Source organism: Euprymna scolopes, chromosome 35, assembly GCF_053919585.1.
Source record: "Euprymna scolopes isolate OS-2025 chromosome 35, ASM5391958v1, whole genome shotgun sequence".
NCBI classification, from domain to species: Eukaryota; Metazoa; Mollusca; class Cephalopoda; order Sepiida; family Sepiolidae; genus Euprymna; species Euprymna scolopes.
This window is the reverse complement of record NC_136516.1, coordinates 13,459,550-13,484,267: the sequence shown is the minus strand read 5'-3', so window position 1 is coordinate 13,484,267 and position 24,718 is coordinate 13,459,550. Positions and strand designations below refer to the sequence as shown.

The window sequence follows — 24,718 nt, the reverse complement described above, 5'->3', positions numbered from 1 at the left end:
GGTTCTTGTCTAGAATTAATCTAGTATTAAATACCAAATAGGTTCTTGTCTCGAATTCACCCAATATTAAATACCAAATAGGTTCTTGTCTAGAATTCACCCAATATTAAATACCAAAAGGGTTCTTGTCCAGAATTCATCTAGTATTAAATACCAAATAGGTTCTTGTCCAGAGTTCATCTAGTATTAAATACCAAATAGGTTCTTGTCTAGAATTTATCTAGTATTAAATACCAAATAGGTTCTTGTCCAGAATTCATCTAGTATTAAATACCAAATAGTTTCTTGTCTAGAATTCATCTAGTATTAAATACCAAATAGGTTCTTATCCAGAATTCACACAATATTAAATACCAAATAGGTTCTTGTCCAGAATTCATCTGATATTAAATACCAAATAGGTTCTTGTCCAGAATTCATCTAGTATTAAATACCAAATAGGTTCTTATCCAGAATTCACATGATATTAAATACCAAATAGGTTCTTGTCCAGAATTCATCTAGTATTAAATACCAAATAGGTTCTTGTCTAGAATTCATCTAGTATTAAATACCAAATAGGTTCTTATCCAGAATTCACACGATATTAAATACCAAATAGGTTCTTGTCCAGAATTCATCTAGTATTAAATACCAAATAGGTTCTTGTCTAGAATTCATCTAGTATTAAATACCAAATAGGTTCTTGTCCAGAATTCACCCGATATTAAATACCAAATAGGTTTTTGTCCAGAATTCATCTAGTATTAAATACCAAATAGGTTCTTGTCCAGAATTCATCTAGTATTAAATACCAAATAGGTTCTTGTCCAGAATTCATCTAGTATTAAATACCAAATAGGTTCTTGTCCAGAATTCACCCGATATTAAATACCAAATAGGTTCTTGTCCAGAATTCACCCGATATTAAATACCAAATAGGTATTTGTCCAGAATTAATCTAGTATTAAATACAAAATAGGTTCTTGTCTAGAATTCACCCAATATTAAATCCAAAAATAGATTCCTGTCTAGAATTAACCCAATATTAAATACCAAATAGGTTCTTGTCTTGAATTCATCTAAATACCAAATAGGTTCTTGTCAAGAATTCATCTAGTATTAAATACCAAATAGGTTCTTGTCTAGAATTCACCCAATATTAAATACCAAATAGGTTCTTGTCCAGAATTTACCCAATATTAAATACCAAATAGGTTCTTGTCTAGAATTCACCCAATATCAAATACCAAATAGGTTCTTGTCTAGAATTCACCTGATATTTAATACCAAGTAGTTTCTTGTCCAGAATTCATCTAGTATTAAATACCAAATAGGTTCTTGTCTAGAATTCATCTAGTATTAAATACCAAATAGGTTCTTGTCTAGAATTCACCTGATATTTAATACCAAATAGGTTCTTGTCCAGAATTCATCTAGTATTAAATACAAAATAGGTTCTTGTCTAGAATTCATCTAGTATTAAATACCAAATAGGTTCTTGTCTAGAATTCACCTGATATTTAATACCAAATAGGTTCTTGTCCAGAATTCATCTAGTATTAAATACCAAATAGGTTCTTGTCTAGAATTCATCTAGTATTAAATACCAAATAGGTTCTTGTCTAGAATTCACCTGATATTTAATACCAAATAGGTTCTTGTCCAGAATTCATCTAGTATTAAATACCAAATAGGTTCTTGTCTAGAATTCATCTTGTATTAAATACCAAATAGGTTCTTGTCTAGAATTCATCTAGTATTAAATACCAAATAGGTTCTTGTCTAGAATTCACCTGATATTTAATACCAAATAGGTTCTTGTCCAGAATTCATCTAGTATTAAATACCAAATAGGTTCTTGTCTAGAATTAATCTAGTATTAAATACAAAATAGGTTCTTGTCTAGAATTCACCTGATATTTAATACCAAATAGGTTCTTGTCCAGAATTCATCTAGTATTAAATACCAAATAGGTTCTTGTCTAGAATTCATCTAGTATTAAATACCAAATAGGTTCTTGTCCAGAATTCATCTAGTATTAAATACCAAATAGGTTCTTGTCTTGAAATCACCCAATATTAAATACCAAATAGGTTCTAGTCCAGAATTCACCCAATATTAAATACCAAATAGGTTCTTGTCCAGAATTCATCTAGTATTAAATACCAAATAGGTTATTGTCCAGAGTTCATCTAGTATTAAATACCAAATAGGTTCTTGTCCAGAATTCATCTAGTATTAAATACCAAATAGGTTCTTGTCTAGAATTCATCTAGTATTAAATACCAAATAGGTTCTTGTCCAGAATTCATCTAGTATTAAATACCAAATAGGTTCTTGTCTAGAATTCACCCAATATTAAATACCAAATGGGTTCTTGTCCAGAATTCACCCGATATTACATACCAAATAGGTTCTTGTCCAGAATTCATCTAGTAATAAATACCAAATAGGTTCTTGTCCAGAATTCATCTAGTATTAAATACCAAATAGGTTCTTGTCTAGAATTCACCCAATATTAAATACCAAAAGGGTTCTTGTCCAGAATTCACCCGATATTAAATACCAAATAGGTTCTTGTCCAGAATTCATCTAGTATTAAATACCAAATAGGTTCTTGTCTAGAATTCACCCAATATTAAATACCAAATGGGTTCTTGTCCAGACTTCACCCGATATTACATACCAAATAGGTTCTTGTCCAGAATTCATCTAGTATTAAATACCAAATAGGTTCTTGTCCAGAATTCATCTAGTATTAAATACCAAATAGGTTCTTGTCTAGAATTCACCCAATATTAAATACCAAAAGGGTTCTTGTCCAGAATTCACCCAATATTAAATACCAAATAGGTTCTTGTTCAGAATTCATCTAGTATTAAATACCAAATAGGTTCTTGTTCAGAATTCATCCAGTATTAAATACCAAATAGGTTCTTGTCTAGAATTCATCTAGTATTAAATACCAAATAGGTTCTTGTCCAGAATTCATCTGATATTAAATACCAAATAGGTTCTTGTCCAGAATTCATCTGATATTAAATACCAAATAGGTTCTTGTCCAGAATTCACCCAATATTAAATACCAAATAGGTTCTTGTCCAGAATTCACCCAATATTAAATACCAAATAGGTTCTTGTCCAGAATTCACCCAATATTAAATACCAAATAGGTTCTTGTCTAGAATTCATCTAGTATTAAATACCAAATAGGTTCTTGTCCAGAATTCATCTGATATTAAATACCAAATAGGTTCTTGTCCAGAATTCACCCAATATTAAATACCAAATAGGTTCTTGTCCAGAATTCACCCGATATTAAATACCAAATAGGTTCTTGTCCAGAATTCATCTAGTATTAAATACCAAATAGGTTCTTGTCTAGAATTCACCCAATATTAAATACCAAATAGGTTCTTGTCTAGAATTCATCTAGTATTAAATACCAAATAGGTTCTTGTTCAGAATTCACCCAATATTAAATACCAAATAGGTTCTTGTCTAGAATTCATCTAGTATTAAATACCAAATAGGTTCTTGTCCAGAATTCATCTGATATTAAATACCAAATAGGTTCTTGTCTAGAATTCACCCAATATTAAATACCAAATAGGTTCTTGTCCAGAATTCATCTGATATTAAATACCAAATAGGTTCTTGTCCAGAATTCACCCAATATTAAATACCAAATAGGTTCTTGTCCAGAATTCACCCAATATTAAATACCAAATAGGTTCTTGTCTAGAATTCATCTAGTATTAAATACCAAATAGGTTCTTGTCCAGAATTCATCTGATATTAAATACCAAATAGGTTCTTATCCAGAATTCACATGATATTAAATACCAAATAGGTTCTTGTCCAGAATTAATCTAGTATTAAATACAAAATAGGTTCTTGTCTAGAATTCACCCAATATTAAATCCAAAAATAGATTCCTGTCTAGAATTAACCCAATATTAAATACCAAATAGGTTCTTGTCTTGAATTCATCTAAATACCAAATAGGTTCTTGTCAAGAATTCATCTAGTATTAAATACCAAATAGGTTCTTGTCCAGAATTCATCTAGTATTAAATACCAAATAGGTTCTTGTCTAGAATTCACCCAATATTAAATACCAAATAGGTTCTTGTCCAGAATTTACCCAATATTAAATACCAAATAGGTTCTTGTCTAGAATTTACCCAATATCAAATACCAAATAGGTTCTTGTCTAGAATTCACCTGATATTTAATACCAAGTAGTTTCTTGTCCAGAATTCATCTAGTATTAAATACCAAATAGGTTCTTGTCTAGAATTCATCTAGTATTAAATACCAAATAGGTTCTTGTCTAGAATTCACCTGATATTTAATACCAAATAGGTTCTTGTCCAGAATTCATCTAGTATTAAATACAAAATAGGTTCTTGTCTAGAATTCATCTAGTATTAAATACCAAATAGGTTCTTGTCTAGAATTCACCTGATATTTAATACCAAATAGGTTCTTGTCCAGAATTCATCTAGTATTAAATACCAAATAGGTTCTTGTCTAGAATTCATCTAGTATTAAATACCAAATAGGTTCTTGTCTAGAATTCACCTGATATTTAATACCAAATAGGTTCTTGTCCAGAATTCATCTAGTATTAAATACCAAATAGGTTCTTGTCTAGAATTCATCTTGTATTAAATACCAAATAGGTTCTTGTCTAGAATTCATCTAGTATTAAATACCAAATAGGTTCTTGTCTAGAATTCACCTGATATTTAATACCAAATAGGTTCTTGTCCAGAATTCATCTAGTATTAAATACCAAATAGGTTCTTGTCTAGAATTAATCTAGTATTAAATACAAAATAGGTTCTTGTCTAGAATTCACCTGATATTTAATACCAAATAGGTTCTTGTCCAGAATTCATCTAGTATTAAATACCAAATAGGTTCTTGTCTAGAATTCATCTAGTATTAAATACCAAATAGGTTCTTGTCCAGAATTCATCTAGTATTAAATACCAAATAGGTTCTTGTCTTGAAATCACCCAATATTAAATACCAAATAGGTTCTAGTCCAGAATTCACCCAATATTAAATACCAAATAGGTTCTTGTCCAGAATTCATCTAGTATTAAATACCAAATAGGTTATTGTCCAGAGTTCATCTAGTATTAAATACCAAATAGGTTCTTGTCCAGAATTCATCTAGTATTAAATACCAAATAGGTTCTTGTCTAGAATTCATCTAGTATTAAATACCAAATAGGTTCTTGTCCAGAATTCATCTAGTATTAAATACCAAATAGGTTCTTGTCTAGAATTCACCCAATATTAAATACCAAATGGGTTCTTGTCCAGAATTCACCCGATATTACATACCAAATAGGTTCTTGTCCAGAATTCATCTAGTAATAAATACCAAATAGGTTCTTGTCCAGAATTCATCTAGTATTAAATACCAAATAGGTTCTTGTCTAGAATTCACCCAATATTAAATACCAAAAGGGTTCTTGTCCAGAATTCACCCGATATTAAATACCAAATAGGTTCTTGTCCAGAATTCATCTAGTATTAAATACCAAATAGGTTCTTGTCTAGAATTCACCCAATATTAAATACCAAATGGGTTCTTGTCCAGAATTCACCCGATATTACATACCAAATAGGTTCTTGTCCAGAATTCATCTAGTATTAAATACCAAATAGGTTCTTGTCCAGAATTCATCTAGTATTAAATACCAAATAGGTTCTTGTCTAGAATTCACCCAATATTAAATACCAAAAGGGTTCTTGTCCAGAATTCACCCAATATTAAATACCAAATAGGTTCTTGTTCAGAATTCATCTAGTATTAAATACCAAATAGGTTCTTGTTCAGAATTCATCCAGTATTAAATACCAAATAGGTTCTTGTCTAGAATTCATCTAGTATTAAATACCAAATAGGTTCTTGTCCAGAATTCATCTGATATTAAATACCAAATAGGTTCTTGTCCAGAATTCATCTGATATTAAATACCAAATAGGTTCTTGTCCAGAATTCACCCAATATTAAATACCAAATAGGTTCTTGTCCAGAATTCACCCAATATTAAATACCAAATAGGTTCTTGTCCAGAATTCACCCAATATTAAATACCAAATAGGTTCTTGTCTAGAATTCATCTAGTATTAAATACCAAATAGGTTCTTGTCCAGAATTCATCTGATATTAAATACCAAATAGGTTCTTGTCCAGAATTCACCCAATATTAAATACCAAATAGGTTCTTGTCCAGAATTCACCCGATATTAAATACCAAATAGGTTCTTGTCCAGAATTCATCTAGTATTAAATACCAAATAGGTTCTTGTCTAGAATTCACCCAATATTAAATACCAAATAGGTTCTTGTCTAGAATTCATCTAGTATTAAATACCAAATAGGTTCTTGTTCAGAATTCACCCAATATTAAATACCAAATAGGTTCTTGTCTAGAATTCATCTAGTATTAAATACACAATAGGTTCTTGTCCAGAATTCATCTGATATTAAATACCAAATAGGTTCTTGTCTAGAATTCACCCAATATTAAATACCAAATAGGTTCTTGTCCAGAATTCATCTGATATTAAATACCAAATAGGTTCTTGTCCAGAATTCACCCAATATTAAATACCAAATAGGTTCTTGTCCAGAATTCACCCAATATTAAATACCAAATAGGTTCTTGTCTAGAATTCATCTAGTATTAAATACCAAATGGGTTCTTGTCCAGAATTCATCTGATATTAAATACCAAATAGGTTCTTATCCAGAATTCACATGATATTAAATACCAAATAGGTTCTTGTCCAGAATTAATCTAGTATTAAATACAAAATAGGTTCTTGTCTAGAATTCACCCAATATTAAATCCAAAAATAGATTCCTGTCTAGAATTAACCCAATATTAAATACCAAATAGGTTCTTGTCTTGAATTCATCTAAATACCAAATAGGTTCTTGTCAAGAATTCATCTAGTATTAAATACCAAATAGGTTCTTGTCCAGAATTCATCTAGTATTAAATACCAAATAGGTTCTTGTCTAGAATTCACCCAATATTAAATACCAAATAGGTTCTTGTCCAGAATTTACCCAATATTAAATACCAAATAGGTTCTTGTCTAGAATTTACCCAATATCAAATACCAAATAGGTTCTTGTCTAGAATTCACCTGATATTTAATACCAAGTAGTTTCTTGTCCAGAATTCATCTAGTATTAAATACCAAATAGGTTCTTGTCTAGAATTCATCTAGTATTAAATACCAAATAGGTTCTTGTCTAGAATTCACCTGATATTTAATACCAAATAGGTTCTTGTCCAGAATTCATCTAGTATTAAATACAAAATAGGTTCTTGTCTAGAATTCATCTAGTATTAAATACCAAATAGGTTCTTGTCTAGAATTCACCTGATATTTAATACCAAATAGGTTCTTGTCCAGAATTCATCTAGTATTAAATACCAAATAGGTTCTTGTCTAGAATTCATCTAGTATTAAATACCAAATAGGTTCTTGTCTAGAATTCACCTGATATTTAATACCAAATAGGTTCTTGTCCAGAATTCATCTAGTATTAAATACCAAATAGGTTCTTGTCTAGAATTCATCTTGTATTAAATACCAAATAGGTTCTTGTCTAGAATTCATCTAATATTAAATACCAAATAGGTTCTTGTCTAGAATTCACCTGATATTTAATACCAAATAGGTTCTTGTCCAGAATTCATCTAGTATTAAATACCAAATAGGTTCTTGTCTAGAATTAATCTAGTATTAAATACAAAATAGGTTCTTGTCTAGAATTCACCTGATATTTAATACCAAATAGGTTCTTGTCCAGAATTCATCTAGTATTAAATACCAAATAGGTTCTTGTCTAGAATTCATCTAGTATTAAATACCAAATAGGTTCTTGTCCAGAATTCATCTAGTATTAAATACCAAATAGGTTCTTGTCTTGAAATCACCCAATATTAAATACCAAATAGGTTCTAGTCCAGAATTCACCCAATATTAAATACCAAATAGGTTCTTGTCCAGAATTCATCTAGTATTAAATACCAAATAGGTTATTGTCCAGAGTTCATCTAGTATTAAATACCAAATAGGTTCTTGTCCAGAATTCATCTAGTATTAAATACCAAATAGGTTCTTGTCTAGAATTCATCTAGTATTAAATACCAAATAGGTTCTTGTCCAGAATTCATCTAGTATTAAATACCAAATAGGTTCTTGTCTAGAATTCACCCAATATTAAATACCAAATGGGTTCTTGTCCAGAATTCACCCGATATTACATACCAAATAGGTTCTTGTCCAGAATTCATCTAGTAATAAATACCAAATAGGTTCTTGTCCAGAATTCATCTAGTATTAAATACCAAATAGGTTCTTGTCTAGAATTCACCCAATATTAAATACCAAAAGGGTTCTTGTCCAGAATTCACCCGATATTAAATACCAAATAGGTTCTTGTCCAGAATTCATCTAGTATTAAATACCAAATAGGTTCTTGTCTAGAATTCACCCAATATTAAATACCAAATGGGTTCTTGTCCAGAATTCACCCGATATTACATACCAAATAGGTTCTTGTCCAGAATTCATCTAGTATTAAATACCAAATAGGTTCTTGTCCAGAATTCATCTAGTATTAAATACCAAATAGGTTCTTGTCTAGAATTCACCCAATATTAAATACCAAAAGGGTTCTTGTCCAGAATTCACCCAATATTAAATACCAAATAGGTTCTTGTTCAGAATTCATCTAGTATTAAATACCAAATAGGTTCTTGTTCAGAATTCATCCAGTATTAAATACCAAATAGGTTCTTGTCTAGAATTCATCTAGTATTAAATACCAAATAGGTTCTTGTCCAGAATTCATCTGATATTAAATACCAAATAGGTTCTTGTCCAGAATTCATCTGATATTAAATACCAAATAGGTTCTTGTCCAGAATTCACCCAATATTAAATACCAAATAGGTTCTTGTCCAGAATTCACCCAATATTAAATACCAAATAGGTTCTTGTCCAGAATTCACCCAATATTAAATACCAAATAGGTTCTTGTCTAGAATTCATCTAGTATTAAATACCAAATAGGTTCTTGTCCAGAATTCATCTGATATTAAATACCAAATAGGTTCTTGTCCAGAATTCACCCAATATTAAATACCAAATAGGTTCTTGTCCAGAATTCACCCGATATTAAATACCAAATAGGTTCTTGTCCAGAATTCATCTAGTATTAAATACCAAATAGGTTCTTGTCTAGAATTCACCCAATATTAAATACCAAATAGGTTCTTGTCTAGAATTCATCTAGTATTAAATACCAAATAGGTTCTTGTTCAGAATTCACCCAATATTAAATACCAAATAGGTTCTTGTCTAGAATTCATCTAGTATTAAATACCAAATAGGTTCTTGTCCAGAATTCATCTGATATTAAATACCAAATAGGTTCTTGTCCAGAATTCACCCAATATTAAATACCAAATAGGTTCTTGTCCAGAATTCATCTGATATTAAATACCAAATAGGTTCTTGTCCAGAATTCACCCAATATTAAATACCAAATAGGTTCTTGTCCAGAATTCACCCAATATTAAATACCAAATAGGTTCTTGTCTAGAATTCATCTAGTATTAAATACCAAATAGGTTCTTGTCCAGAATTCATCTGATATTAAATACCAAATAGGTTCTTATCCAGAATTCACATGATATTAAATACCAAATAGGTTCTTGTCCAGAATTCATCTAGTATTAAATACCAAATAGGTTCTTGTCTAGAATTCATCTAGTATTAAATACCAAATAGGTTCTTATCCAGAATTCACCTGATATTTAATAAAAAAATCTATGGTCCTCCCTAGCCAAACTTTCACAAAAAAATATCTAGCTCCAACAACTATCAACAGTTGTCCCTACCTTCTATTTATGCCTAATCTAAACACAAATTCTTGTTGAAATATCTTAAATAATCAAATTATACCCAATTTCAACCACTAATGATTCCTACGCTATTGTCCTAGTGATAACTATACATGCATTAATCCTTATCCTAGAGTGGTCTTCAGCCTTGGTAAGTAGTAAAATATACATATATCACATTCCAAAAATCATGTTGATCAATTTCGATCAACTAATTTTAATTTTGTAAAGAAAATCATTGTTAAGTAATCAATGAGAATTCGTAGGCATTACAACATAAATCTTACAAGTTTGGAAATATCGAGTTAACTCTTTGTTTTTTGTTTTTGTTTTTTTGTTTTAGCTTGTTTTAAAAATGGCAGACAAAACAGCTGCTCTTCATTTACTCATAAAATTTTTTTTCTTATTTAAAAATAAAACTACTTAGTCAATTCATATGATTTTTGGAATATGATATTCGCATTTTGTCATGAGCATATACATCATACAGTTTTTTCTTTATTTCTGCTTTTTAATATAAGGGGAATTCTGGACAAGAACCTCCAAATAATACAAGTCATCAATCCTCATCCTAAAAATTCCAAAATATAAGAGAGAGAGAAAAAAAAAAAAGAAGAATCAAAAAGAGGCTCACGTTTTTGCTTGAACGTCAACATAGTCGCCAACTCGGAAATGCATACACGTCAATGGCGTACCTGCAACATACAATTATGCCAATTGTTGAAACATAAATTTGGAAAAAAAAAATGTTCATCAAATAATAATAAAAATTTACTGTAAAATACAAAAGATTGTTGAGTCTTTATTAAAACTACTTTTTGGTCAAATTGAATGATATAAAAAATTAAAAAACAGAGAAAAGAAAGAAGAAGAAAAAGTTGAGAGAGAGACAGGGGAAATGGAGAAGTAGTAAAGGAGAGAGAGAGAGAAAGGAGTAGAAAAAAGAGAGAGAGAGGAATAGAAAAAAAAGGGAGAGGAATAGAAAAAAAAGAGAGAGGAATAGAAAAAGAGAGAGAGAGAGAGGAATAGAAAAAAAGAGAAAGAAGAATAGAAAAGAGAGAGAGGAATAGATAAAAAAGAGAGAGAGAGGAATAGATAAAAAAGAGAGAGAGGAATGGAAATAAAAAGAAAGAAGAATAGAAAAAAAAGGGAGAGGAATAGAAAAAGAGAGAGAGGAATAGAAAAAGAGAGAGAGAGGAATAGAAAAAGAGAGAGAGAGGAATAGAAAAAGAGAGAAGAATAGAAAAAAGAGAGAGAGGAATAGATAAAAATGAGAGAGAGAGGAATAGAAAAAAGAGAGAGAGAGGAATAGAAAAGAGAGAGAGAGAGGAATAGAAAAGAGAGAGATAGAGAGAGAGAGAGGAATAGAAAAGAGAGAGAGAGGAATAGAAAAAAAAGAGAGAGAGGAATAGAAAAGAGAGAGAGAGAGGAATAGAAAAGAGAGAGAGAGAGGAATAGAAAAAGAGAGAGAGAGGAATAGAAAAAGAGAGAGAAATAGAAAAGAGAGAGAGAGAAATAGAAAAGAGAGAGAGAGAAATAGAAAAGAGAGAGAGAGAAATAGAAAAGAGAGAGAGAGAAATAGAAAAGAGAGAGAGAGAAATAGAAAAGAGAGAGAGAGAAATAGAAAAGAGAGAGAGAGGAATAGAAAAGAGAGAGAGAGGAATAGAAAAAGAGAGAGAGAGGAATAGAAAAAGAGAGAGAGAGGAATAGAAAAAGAGAGAGAGAGGAATAGAAAAAGAGAGAGAGAGAGGAATAGAAAAAAAAGAGAGAGATAAATAGAAAAGAGAGAGAGAGAAATAGAAAAGAGAGAGAGAGAAATAGAAAAGAGAGAGAGAGAAATAGAAAAGAGAGAGAGAAATAGAAAAGAGAGAGAGAAATAGAAAAGTGAGAGAGACAAATAGAGAAAAGAGAGAAGAATAGAAAAAAGAGAGAAGAATAGAAAAAAAGAGAGAATAGAAAAAAAGAGAGAGGAATAGAAAAAGAGAGAGGAATAGAAAAAGAGAGAGGAATAGAAAAAGAGAGAGAGGAATAGATAAAAAAGAGAGAGATGAATAGAAAAAAGAGAAGAATAGAAAAAAGAGAGAGAGAAATAGAAGAGAGAGAGAGAGAAATAGAAAAGAGAGAGAGAGGAATAGAAAAAGAGAGAGAGAGGAATAGAAAAAAAGAGAGAGAGAAATAGAAAAAAGAGAGAGAGAAATAGAAGAGAGAGAGAGAGAAATAGAAAAGAGAGAGAGAGAGAAATAGAAAAGAGAGAGAGAGAGAAATAGAAGAGAGAGAGAGAGAGAGAGAAATAGAAAAGAGAGAGAGAGAAATAGAGAAAAGAGAGAAGAATAGAAAAAAGAGAGAAGAATAGAAAAAAAAGAGAAGAATACAAAAAAAAGAGATTAGAAAAAAAGAGAGAGGAATAGAAAAAGAGAGAGGAATAGAAAAAGAGAGAGGAATAGAAAAAGAGAGAGGAATAGAAAAAGAGAGAGGAATAGAAAGAGAGAGAGAGAGGAATAGAAGAGAGAGAGAGAGAGAGAGAGAGAGAGAGAGAGAGAGAGAGAGGAATAGAAAAGAGAGAGAGAGAGAGAAATAGAAAAGAGAGAGAGAGAGAGAAATAGAAAAGAGAGAGAGAGAGAAATAGAAAAGAGAGAGAGAGAGAAATAGAAAAGAGAGAGAGAAAAATAGAAAAGAGAGAGAGAGGAATAGAAAAGAGAGAGAGAGGAATAGAAAAGAAAGAGAGAGGAATAGAAAAAGAGAGAGAGAGGAATAGAAAAAGAGAGATAGAGGAATAGAAAAAGAGAGATAGAGGAATAGAAAAAGAGAGATAGAGGAATAGAAAAAGAGAGATAGAGGAATAGAAAAAGAGAGATAGAGGAATAGAAAAAGAGAGATAGAGGAATAGAAAAAGAGAGATAGAGGAATAGAAAAAGAGAGATAGAGGAATAGAAAAAAAGAGAGAGAGGAGTAGAAAAAGAGAGAGAGGAATAGAAAAGAGAGAGAAAGGAATAGAAAAAAGAGAGAGAGGAATAGAAAAAAGAGAGAGAGAGAGGAATAGAAAAGAGAGAGAGAGAGAGGAATAGAAAAAAGAGTGAGAGAGGAATAGAAAAGAGAGTGAGAGAGGAATAGAAAAGAGAGAGAGAGAAAAATAGAAAAGAGAGAGAGAGAAATAGAAAAGAGAGAGAGAAAAATAGAAAAGAGAGAGAGAGAGAGGAATAGAAAAGAGAGAGAGAGAGAGGAATAGAAAAGAGAGAGAGAGAGGAATAGAAAAGAGAGAGAGAGAGAGGAATAGAAAAGAGAGAGAGAGAGAGAGAGAGAGGAATAGAAAAGAGAGAGAGAGAGAGAGGAATAGAAAAGAGAGAGAGGAATAGAAAAGAGAGAGAGAGGAATAGAAAAGAGAGAGAGAGAGGAATAGAAAAGAGAGAGAGAGGAATAGAAAAGAGAGAGAGAGAGGAATAGAAAAGAGAGAGAGAGAGGAATAGAAAAGAGAGAGAGAGGAATAGAAAAGAGAGAGAGAGGAATAGAAAAGAGAGAGATAGGAATAGAAAAGAGAGAGAGAGAGGAATAGAAAAGAGAGAGAGAGAGGAATAGAAAAGAGAGAGAGAGAGGAATAGAAGAGAGAGAGAGAGGAATAGAAAAGAGAGAGAGAGAGGAATAGAAAAGAGAGAGAGAGAGGAATAGAAAAGAGAGAGAGAGAGGAATAGAAAAGAGAGAGAGAGAGGAATAGAAAAAAGAGAGAGAGAGGAATAGAAAAAAGAGAGAGAGGAATAGAAAAAAGAGAGAGAGAGAGGAATAGAAAAAAGAGAGAGAGAGGAATAGAAAAAAGAGAGAGAGAGGAATAAAAAAGAGAGAGAGAGGAATAAAAAAAAAGAGAGAGAGAGGAATAGAAAAAAGAGAGAGAGGAAAAGAAAAAAGAGAGAGAGGAAAAGAAAAAAGAGAGAGAGGAAAAGAAAAAAGAGAGAGAGGAAAAGAAAAAAGAGAGAGAGGAAAAGAGAAAAGAGAGGAAGAGAAAAAGAGAGAAAAGAGTAGAAAAAGAGAGGTGTAGGAAGAGAAAGAAAGGTGTAGAAAGAAAGAGATAGTAGAAAAAGCGGTAGAGAGAGAGACAGGTGGAATGAACGAAGAGTGAAAGGATGTAGAAAGAGGAGAGTAGAGAGGGAGGGATGGAGGGGGTACAGAAATAGAGAGGTGTAGAGAAAGAGTGAGAGAGAGAGGTGTAGAGAAAGAGAGGGGTGTAGGGAGATAAAAAGGGTTGCTAGAAAGAAATAGAATAGAGAAAAAAGGAGCAGAGACAGGGTAGTGAGAGAGAAGATAGAGAGAGGGGTGTAGAAAAAGAGTGAAGGAGGAGTAGAAAGAGAGAGGGACAGAAAGAAAGAGACAGAGGAAAAGAGAGAAAGGTTCTATTATAACATCACAATGTATTTTAAAATCTATTTATTTAGTGACACCAGGATTAAAAGTTTTCTCTATTTAGTTTGTTACAGTTGCTTAAAACATTGATAGTGTCAAACCTTTAATTTTTCTTCTATTTTTTATAGAATTCATTTTAGACAAGGCATGAAGCCACTTCATGTAAGGAGCTAAAAAAATACTACTTCAAGATAAAAAAAAAACACTTAGCAACAATAATAGAACAATGGGCCGTGAAAATTCCACTGTTGGTTATTTGATAACACTTCTTTTTCTTTTTTTGCATGACGTGGTTTGTAGGTTCAAACTCTGCAGGTAAATTTCTCAATTCTTTTTTCATTAACTGCAAAGAATTTTATAAGACTTGAAAATTCATGGGGTTTTTTTTTGCATGACGTGGTCTGTAGGTTCAAACCCTCCTGTAAATTTTTTTTTTCAACTGCAAAATTTTTTTCAAGACTTGAAAATTTACATGCATTTTTTTTGTTTTTTTCTTTTGCATGACATGGTCTGTAGGTTCAAACTCCGTACGTAAATTTCTTAATGCTTTTTTTTTTTTTTTTTAAAGTTTATATTAAATAATTTTATAAAAGAAACAGTAGGTTCTCTAGAGTGCAATGTAGAATAACATATTTTGGACTAAGTTACTGCATGGAAGCATGTGAAGTTTCTCTCTGGGCGATTTCACGGATTTCGATGACAATAAAAATATAGGAGTGTGAAATATACATTGATCATCATTCAATCCCGGGCAACGTCGGGTTTCCCTGCTAGTAAATAACTAAATAATAATAATTAATAAGAATAAATGATAAAATAATAATAATTAAATAATTTAATTAATAATAAATAACTAAATGATAATTAATAAAATTAATAAATAAATTAGTAAAAATAAAGAACTAAATAATAAAAATTAATAATAATAAATAAATAAATAAATAATAATAATAAATAAATAATAAAAATTAATAATAATACAGAATAAAATTTTTGTGCCATTTTTTTTTTTTTTTTTTTATTGAGCAGTTTTAAATATTGGGGTTAAACTGAAGAGACACGAAAATAAGAAATATTTATAAGCCGCAGAGCACACAAAGAAGATAGTTTGCTTACCTGGTTGAATGGCAGCGTTAGGCGTCACAAAAAAACGAGAGAGTTTCTTCTTTGGTGGAAGTCCTGTTTTTCTAAAAAGATCATTGTACTCAGGAGTAAACTAAAATGTAAAAAAAAAAAAAAATTTTTTTAAAAATGAAAAATATTTTTTATCGCAATTTTTTTTGACGTGAGAATGACATTAGAAAGGAAAATTCCAATTTGAAGGTAGGTTCAGTAGAGAAAAATTGGTTCTAATTTAGAATTCAATTTAATTTAAAAAAAAAAAAATAAAAAAATACAGAACAATTTTTATGCTATACATCACATCACAGAATGAACATGTTATATTCCAAAAGTCACGTAAATTGATCAATTGAATTTTTTGGTGCTTGTGAGCTTATTGAACCACGTTATTTTTAAATAGTATTTTGAAGTTAAATTCAATTTTTACAATATCTTTTTTATTAAATTGTTAGGTAAAAGTACAGAATAGTTACAAAACACTCTCCTCTCTGCATGTTAAGAATGGCTTTCTAAAGAATAACGTTATTATTTCAGCACGGTTCAATAAGTGCACAAGTATTGTTTGTTTTAACAAAGAAAATCAAAATTTATTACCCAATGTGAAGGTATTTTTTTTATAAATAAGGGGAGATAACTCAATTTGAACTATCGAGATCAAAATCAGCCTTGTAGTTTTTTGTCTTTTTTTTGTTTTTTTTACATGGAGGTCACCACTTATCAAGGCCTAAAAGGCACTCGGGGATAAGGTGAAACAATTTATTCTTAAAATCACTATGAATTGTAAAAAACGATTTTCTATGTTAAAAAAATACTTGATCAATTTATATGATTTTTGGAATATGACATCTATAATTTTATTTTTTATTTATTTTCTTTTTTTTTAAATAAGTTTACTTCTAAATAAGAATCCAAAAGTTTTCCACTAGAAGTTAGGAACTGAAGCAAACGTCAAGAAGTTGTGTTACGAAAGTAAGTCAGCACAACAATAAAGTCTGCAATTCCCAAGTCGAGACGCGATATAGAATCATCTTCCTCAAATACTTGTTTATTTTTCATAATATTGCATTGTAATTTGGCTTTCAAATGTATCTCGTACATATTTTATTTTAAAATTCAATCAACGCTTCTATCACTGAATTCACAACCCTGACTTTAATATCGCGTTAACTAACGCATTTTTCCAGCATTTCCAAATAACACAGCAGACAGACAACATGCATACTTTTTACTAACTGATTTTTTTTTTTTCAATTTAAAATCATGGCAAGAAAGAAAAAATGTATAAAATTCTGAGGAAGGAGTATATTTGTTTATTTTTCATAATATTGCTTTGCTATTTGGCTTTCAAACGTATCTCATACATATTTTATTTTAAAATTCAATCAATGCTTCTATTACAGGAATTCACAAGCCTGACTTTAATATCTATCTACTGTTATATAAAAGTGTGTGTGTGTGTGTGTGTGTGTGTGTGTGTGTGTGTGTGTGTGTGTGTGTGTGTGTGTGTGTGTGTGTGTGTGTGTGTGTGTGCTCCTTCCTCAAAGGTTCCAAAATGGCTGAGCCTATCTTTTGTAAAATTCACACAAAAGTAATTTATATACCTGGCAGTGTTCTTAGATATGTTTTGTACAGGAATCCATCCGATAAGCATGGAAAATCAAAAATGTCTGAATAAAAAATAACTTTTCTCTCTTATAGATGAAAAAAAAAAAAAAAAAAAAAAGAAAAAAAAAGAATTTTTACAGGGGAATATTTTACATTACATGGGCAAAGGAAGATAATAAAATTTCCACAAATCATCCAAAATATCAATCTCACCTGTATGTGTATGTATGTATGTGTATGTGTGCATGTATGTATGTGTGCATGTATCTGTGTGTGTATGTATGTGTGTGTATATTTGTGTGTGTGTATATGTGTATTGGGGTAGAGAGGGCTCCCGTAAGCCGTGGTGAAGGCAACCTTTCTAGGAGAAGCAAATCTCTGATTTAAAAAACCATAAAGCGGAAGACCAGTACCCGCATTAAGCTGGTCTGCAGTTTAATTTTTTGCTGGCTATCTTGCTCTTGCTTGTTGCTGGATCTCAACATTTTGAACCAAGAGAGAGACTTAACTGTCGTACAAAGCTAAGACTCTGTAACATCATATTTGTATAGATACTCCCTCAGGCATTTGGGCTCATGGATTTTAAATGTCTGAGGGAGTGGCACTCGTCTGACAAGACGTTGCAATCATCATGTATGTATGTGTGTGTGTATGTATGTATGTATATGTATGTATGTGTGTATGTATGCATGTCTAAAACTTTCGGCAGAGGCGACGGATTTTCACAAGATCAGTATTGTTTTGTAGCTCGACCTTTCGGATGACAAATATCTAAACATTAATCCCTTCACTCTCACCTGGCCACTTTTCTACAGGGAGGGGGTCACTTTTTTCACTGATATTTTTGAAAGTCATCCCCACTTTTTGATTGACTAGCCTTAATTTAAATCTTCGCCACTTCCGGTTTGGTGATGGATGTAATGGCAAAGACGTAACATTTTTTTTTTTCACATTCTTTTCCTCTTTCGAGATACAGGTTCGAGCCTGCCTGCTTACTTACTACCACTTTTTTGTTTTTATTGGCTCAACACATACCTCCAAGCACCTAAGCAACGTCAGGCACCCAGGCTAGTTTCAGTCGAGGCAACACAATTTTTCATGAAAAGGCATGACAACTGCTCCTCCTGATTCTTGATTCATGTGATATTTAGACACAACAAATTTAGGCACGATAAATTTAGGCATGACATGACAAGTTTTTTTTTGTTTGTTTTTTTTTACACTAAAAAATCTTTGTAAAATCTAAACAATTTTCTTTTTTCAGACTTAGGGAGAATCTAACCTCTAGCAAACTATTCAGCCAATTTTGGGTCTAAACATTTGAAAGGGTATTCAGACATGCAACAAGTTTTTTAATCAGTTTCTGGCCAAAAATTTGGCTGCCAAGAGGTCAAAGTTGAAAGAGTTGACCTTTGCAGACTCTACCAAACTCCTCCACCAATTTTGGATCTAAACACTTGAAATTTTAGATGTAGGTTACTTGGACATGAGACAAACTTTTTAATATGTACATAGATATGCACATAAAGTTATGAACACTACATAGCGCCCGAGCAAAGCCAGGCTGAACTGCTAGTATGTTATAATTGAAAATTATTGAAATTTCTTGAATACTGTCATTATTCTTTGATATATTGACTAATGTCCATAGTGTTTTCCACAAGCTGCATTGTAATAGCCTTCAAACATGACTCCTTTCACACTACGCACAATGGTTCAAGCAAACTACATCTTTAATTTTTGGGGGGAGGGGGGGAGTTTTCAGGTAAGGTTTTATCTTTTACAAGCAACTGATTGCCAATTGCCCCTAAAAAGACCCCTACTCCCATCCTTTGACCAACTGTCTATACAGTTTAACTTAAACATGACTATTTACGGTAAACCCATCAAACGGGTCACCCAATTCATTTATTTATGGCATAAACTGACTTTCTCCAGTGATTATGAGACAACATCGAAATACAGAATCTAGCTGGGTTGGACGACTTTCCAAAATCACAGCACCATTCTAAAGTCAAAAAGGGTGTTGATAACTGTTAAAGTAAAAGTTTATTCAATTTATGTACTTCCAGTAGTTTTATATGACCTTAATTGTATAACATGGGCTAAACAACTAACCAATTGCATTGACGCGTTTCAAAAAAAAAAAAAAAAAAAAATTTTTTTTTTTTTTTTTTACATAGGCATCACCACATTATCAAGGCCAAGAGGCCACTCAAGGATAAGGGTTAAAGAGTGTACAGTAGAAATTGGACATTATAGTAATCATTAGTAATGAAAATTTGGTAAAGTTGATAACTTATATGGAACGGCTCATCAAGAACTTATTTACGTTAGACTTGAAGACAACCATATTGTAGTCAGCCGGAAAGCAGGAAAACGGAAGACAATTCCACAGGCGTGCAGTTCTAAGAAAAAAGCTTTGTTCATGGAATCTACGTTTAGGTTTAGGCACAGATAAAGAGTGGGGGGAATTATTGATAGTGTTTACAGCTAGACGAGTGTTTCTTGTGAAAGTTTGGCGAGGGGGGGACCATAGATTGAAGCTCAGTCGAACACTTTCCATGAAAATAACGATACATCAGAGACAAACTCGCAACATCTCTTCTGTGAGATAAAGGTTGTAAGGAATTAAAACAAAACAAAAATCATTAACGATTTTTAAAAAAGTAAATCATCATCATTTTTTTTATGATTGACTCATGTATGTTTTTATATATACTAGCATTTCAGCCCAGCGTTGCCCGGGTGTTTGGAGATGTATGTTGAGCAAAAAAAAAAAAAAAAAAAAAAAAGTGGTAGTAGCAAGGCAGGCTTGAACCCGTACCGCAAAGGAGGAAAAGAACGGGGAAAAAAATGTGACGTCTTTGCTGTTACGACCACCGCCAAACCGGAAGTGACGTAGGTTTAAATTAAGGCTAGACAATCGAAAGGAGAGGATAACTTTCGAAAATATTGGCGAAAAAAGCGACCCACCCCCTGTAGAAAAGTGCTCAGTTGAAGGTGAAGATATTAATGTTTTTAGCCAATTTTTCGATATTTGTCGTCTGAAAGGTCGAACTTCAAAACGATACTGATCTTGTAAAAATCTGTCACTTCTGTCGAAAGTTTTAGGCAGACATGCAAACATACATACATTTATATATTGGTAACTAAAAATTTTCGACCCAAACCGATTAAAAAGCTTGCCCTATCTCTGAATACCTTTTATGTAAAATTTCAAATGTTTAGACCAGAAATTGTCTGAGTAATTTGGTAGAGACCGCAGAGGTCAAATTTTTTTTTTAACTTTGATCTCTATTATGACCCCTTAAAATTTATTGTTTTGGGCTCAAAGTTATTAAGTTAGATCCATGTCCAAGGAACCTATATCTAAAATTTCAAGTGTGTAGACCCAAAATTGGCAGAGGAGTTTGGTAGAGTTCTCAAAGGTCAAATCGTTGAACTTTGACCCCTTAACAGCCAAATTTCTGGCCGAAAATGGATTACAAAGATTTTCCAAAATCTCAATACCCTGTATATTAAATTTCAAGTCTGTAGACTGAAAATTGACAGAGTTATTGCGTAGGGAAATGTACACAGACAAACAGACAGACACACACACACAGAGACACTTTCACTTTTATAGATATATAGACTAACAGTTCAGCATCGCCTGATCAAATAAAACAAAAAACAAAATATCAACCATCCATCAAACTACTTCTATTTGATAAAATCAAAAGTAAAACCCTTAAACTTTTTGGCCATGTGAACGATTAACCACTGTTATGCTTTTAGGATATGTTAGAAGGCAAAAGAGGCAGAAGAAAGCTAAGGATAAGGTGGAGAGAAAATGTTTTTGATTGGACATCTCTCAACAGTTGGGCATCCATCAACCAACATGCCCTGGATCGAAAGGAATGGCGAAAGATAAGTCACATAGATTCGCAATCCGCACCAAGCAGAAGATGTGACTCATGATGAGAAGCCGTAACTTTAATTGGACGAGCAGTATTAGTACATTTTTCATAAAAAGAAAAAATAACTCACCTGGCGAGGATCTGAGCCAAGCGCACCAACGACAGCCACACCATATTTGTTGGCATAGTAAGGGGGCATACTGACAAGACTGGTTGCTTCTTCGGGGGTTTTATAGTTGATAACATGATTGTCAAGAACCTGTACGAATAAAATGCAGAGAATCAATTTGTATTAACATTATAAACTGCCAGAGAGTGCTCTATTCATTTTTTTGGAAGATAAATTTTAAAAAAAATTTTTTTTTACTCCAAAACACAGCGTACTCCTGCTTAGAATATAAGAGGCTATTATTTGGGATCGTGTCTAAGATGAAACTATGTGGGGAGTTGAGCAACGAAATAACTGTTCACATTACATTTAAACTTCTGCAGGTTAATACAAATTATGGAAACAGGAAACAGGAGGGAATTTCAAAGTCTAGCAGTCCGAGGGAAGAAACTATTAAGGTAGAAGGCTTTCCAGAATCTAGATACCTCAACAGTGAAGGGATGGGATTTTGCTGTTTGTCAGGAATATGTACATCAAGGAAGCATGAGTTTATCAGAGCACATTCCATTAAAGTACTTGTAAAACAGGCACAGGGATGCGACATTGCAGTGATGGGACAGAGGTTGGAGCATGGTTTATAGTGTGGGACCTGTTAGATTGGAGACTCTTTTTTGACCCTGTCTAAGAGGGAGAGACCAGTGATAGATGAATCAGCACTGAATGTAGCAACAACACTCCATGCATGGGCCAATTGTGGATTTTTAAAGAAATAGGATACTCTTTCAGGTGAATAATTTTCTAGCACGGTAGAGGGAGGCCACCTTATTTGCAGCAGCCTTGGCAATGTTCCTATTGCATTTACAGGCACCAATGTTTCAAAACAGTTTTATAAATGCACGCAGGTGCAGATTTGCACTTACGAAAATATGCATGCGTGTTTCAATCAGAAGTCACAAATGCATACATTAGCGGAACCCGTGCAAAATATCACGGATAAATTCAAATATACAGGGCAAGTCAAAAGTGTATACGGCACAATCACATTGACACACCAGATCACCAAAGTTAAACAACGTTGAGCCTGGCCAGTGCCAGATGGGTGACCATTTGGGAAGGCTTGTTGCTGTATGTACCATCTGGGAAGGTTGGGCGTGGGGCCAGTACCCTCACCTCGAAAAAAAAAAAAAAAAAAAAAAAAGAACTCCTCGCTACAAAAGCATCTACAAAGTTGTGGGGCTCAAGGCTATGGATGGGAGTCAGAAGTAACAGGGCCGTTAAAACATTTTTAGTTCAAATCATGAGATTCTAACACTAGGTGTCACTTTATGGCATAGTTGATATGCACTATTGGAGAGCTATTGACAAATATTTGATTTTCAGAAATTTTTGGTTTTGTTTGATTTGTTATCAACCATTTTCGGGTTATTTAATGCCAAATTCAGTCATTTTGGTAAAAGTTTTTATGCTTCAAGTTCTTTATATCTTCAAATATTTATTCATGATGTTTGTTTTATAAAGAAAATACGATTTTGCAGAACATAATTGAGTTTTGTAATGGAAAAGAATGTAGTTTCAGATAGATGTAACGCTTAATATTAAACTAATTGCTTGCATTACTTATATGCGAAAAAACAAAATTATATGAACTACTAAATCATGAAAACTGCAAACATGTAAAAGAATTATAATTCTTGTCCAAAATTCTCCCATATTAAAAAACAAAAATAAAGGAAAATCTATATAATGTGCATACCTGTAACAAAATGAAAATATCATACTCCAAAAATCATGTAAATTGATCAAGTAGTTTTATTTTTAAATAAGAAAATTATTTTTAAGCAATTAATGAGAATTCGTAGTCATTACGATAGAAATCTAATAAGTCTGAAGTATTGATGTGTTATCTCCCTTTGTTTTTTGGTAGAAATTTTTCAAAATGGAGGGTGCGACAGTCACTTATCGCATACTCATAAAATTTGATTTTCTTTTTTAAAAATAAGACTGTTTGATCAATTTACGCGATTTTTGGAACATGGTATTTTTGTTTCATCAAGTGTACGTAGATGATACATATTTTTCTTCAGTTTTATTTTTATAATATCGGCAAAATTCTGCACGAACACCAGAATTATTTATTAACACAATTACCTGCAAAAGAGTAGTGAAAATTTTTGTCCCATTTTTTGTCCACTGAGGAAGGAAACCAAGTTTTAAAGCCAAAACTCCCGTTCGAAGAGTCCTACAAAAAAGAAATACGAGTCAGATTAAAATTTAATTCTAAAAACAAATAGGTTTCGTATTATTTGAATTCTTTGAACTATTGTTCTCCTTTTGAGTGATTTTCATACAATGTTTCGGTCAATGTAACTTCTGATCTCCACTAGGTGTATCTCATCAAACTTTTGGCAAAGGTGATGAAACATTTGTCTAAAAACAAAATGATTTGGAATCAAATGTTTTTATAACAATGTATGCGCTATTGATTTTTTTTTTTTCCCAAACTATTTTCAGTGCAATTAAAATAACTTGCAATTAGGTTCTTAAATCTAAAAGGTTTTTGTTTCTTTCAGAGCAGAAGCATTGGCTGCTGAAATCCAAAATTTACAAGGTGAACTTGGTGATTATAATACAGTAAGAATATTTTCTGGTTTTCTTTATAATGCAGACGATTGATGCTCATAATTTTCCATTCAAAATTATAAATAGAAAAAAAAAAAAAGGATCGATAATTTACAAGAATTGTTTACAGATTTCATTCTATGAATATTTTTCGCTTTTTTGCTCGCGTTTACTAAAACAAGGCATATCATCGCTTGGACGTAAGAGGCTACTATTTGGGACCATGCCTAGGAAAGATTAACAAGATGCTGGTTTACGTTACATTTTGGTGTGTATGTGTGTGTGTGTGTTTGGGGGGGGGGGACACTAAAAATATGATTGCAAATTACTAAGGACTTCTACCCAGTTATGGCCAATAGAACGAGAGCATACTACCCCCGGTGGATTAAATAAAGGGTCCCGTTCAAAATTCTATGCAGATTACCGAGTTTGACAAAAACATTCCTGAGTTCGACAAGATACATTTGAAGATGGTTGAAAGTTATATCGACCAAAACATTGTGTGAATGACACTTCAGATGAGAACAGTAGTCCGAATAATCAAAATAATACAAATTCTCAAAAATTCAGAAACTTAACAACAAATAGGTTTGATTAAAAAATATTTTCTTTTGTTGAAAGTATACAGTTCAGACAATTACGTTGCATGGAGGATAAATTTTTCTAACAATACAAAAACATTGAGTTCATTGCTGAATGCGACACAACGTTTCACATTCATTTCCAGACGGCTTCTTTGTCTGTTTTGTTATTTAGAGTGCTACAAGTGTCAGGGAATACAATGAAAGTGTTCTTTTTTTAAAAACTTTTTTTGAACAAGCGAGTCACCACTTATCAAGGCCCAAAGGCCATTCGAGGATAATGGTTTATGAATGTAAGATGGTAGTTTAGTAATCACTAATGGTGTAAGTTGGGAAGAATTTGATTATTTAAGAGGACGGTCCAACAAGAACTTGTTTACGTTGGACTTGAAGATTACGATATTGTAATTGGCTAAGAAGCAGGCCAGTAGAACAAAAGGAAAGAAGTTTGT

The 24,718-nt window shown here is 32.1% G+C and overlaps 1 protein-coding gene across 1 annotated transcript in view; it reads right to left on the bottom strand.

Moving 5' to 3' along the window:
- The window catches only part of LOC145259692 (large ribosomal subunit protein uL3m-like), a 53,307-nt gene that overhangs the window by 13,217 nt on the left and 15,372 nt on the right, over window positions 1–24,718 (bottom strand). Inside the window, exons 3-6 of the mRNA XM_080117362.1 lie at window positions 23,215–23,305; window positions 21,088–21,216; window positions 15,445–15,544; window positions 10,574–10,634 (exon numbers count right to left, since the gene is read on the bottom strand). Coding sequence (XP_079973488.1) covers window positions 10,574–10,634; window positions 15,445–15,544; window positions 21,088–21,216; window positions 23,215–23,305 — 381 coding nt within the window. The remainder of the gene's footprint in view (window positions 1–10,573; window positions 10,635–15,444; window positions 15,545–21,087; window positions 21,217–23,214; window positions 23,306–24,718) is intronic.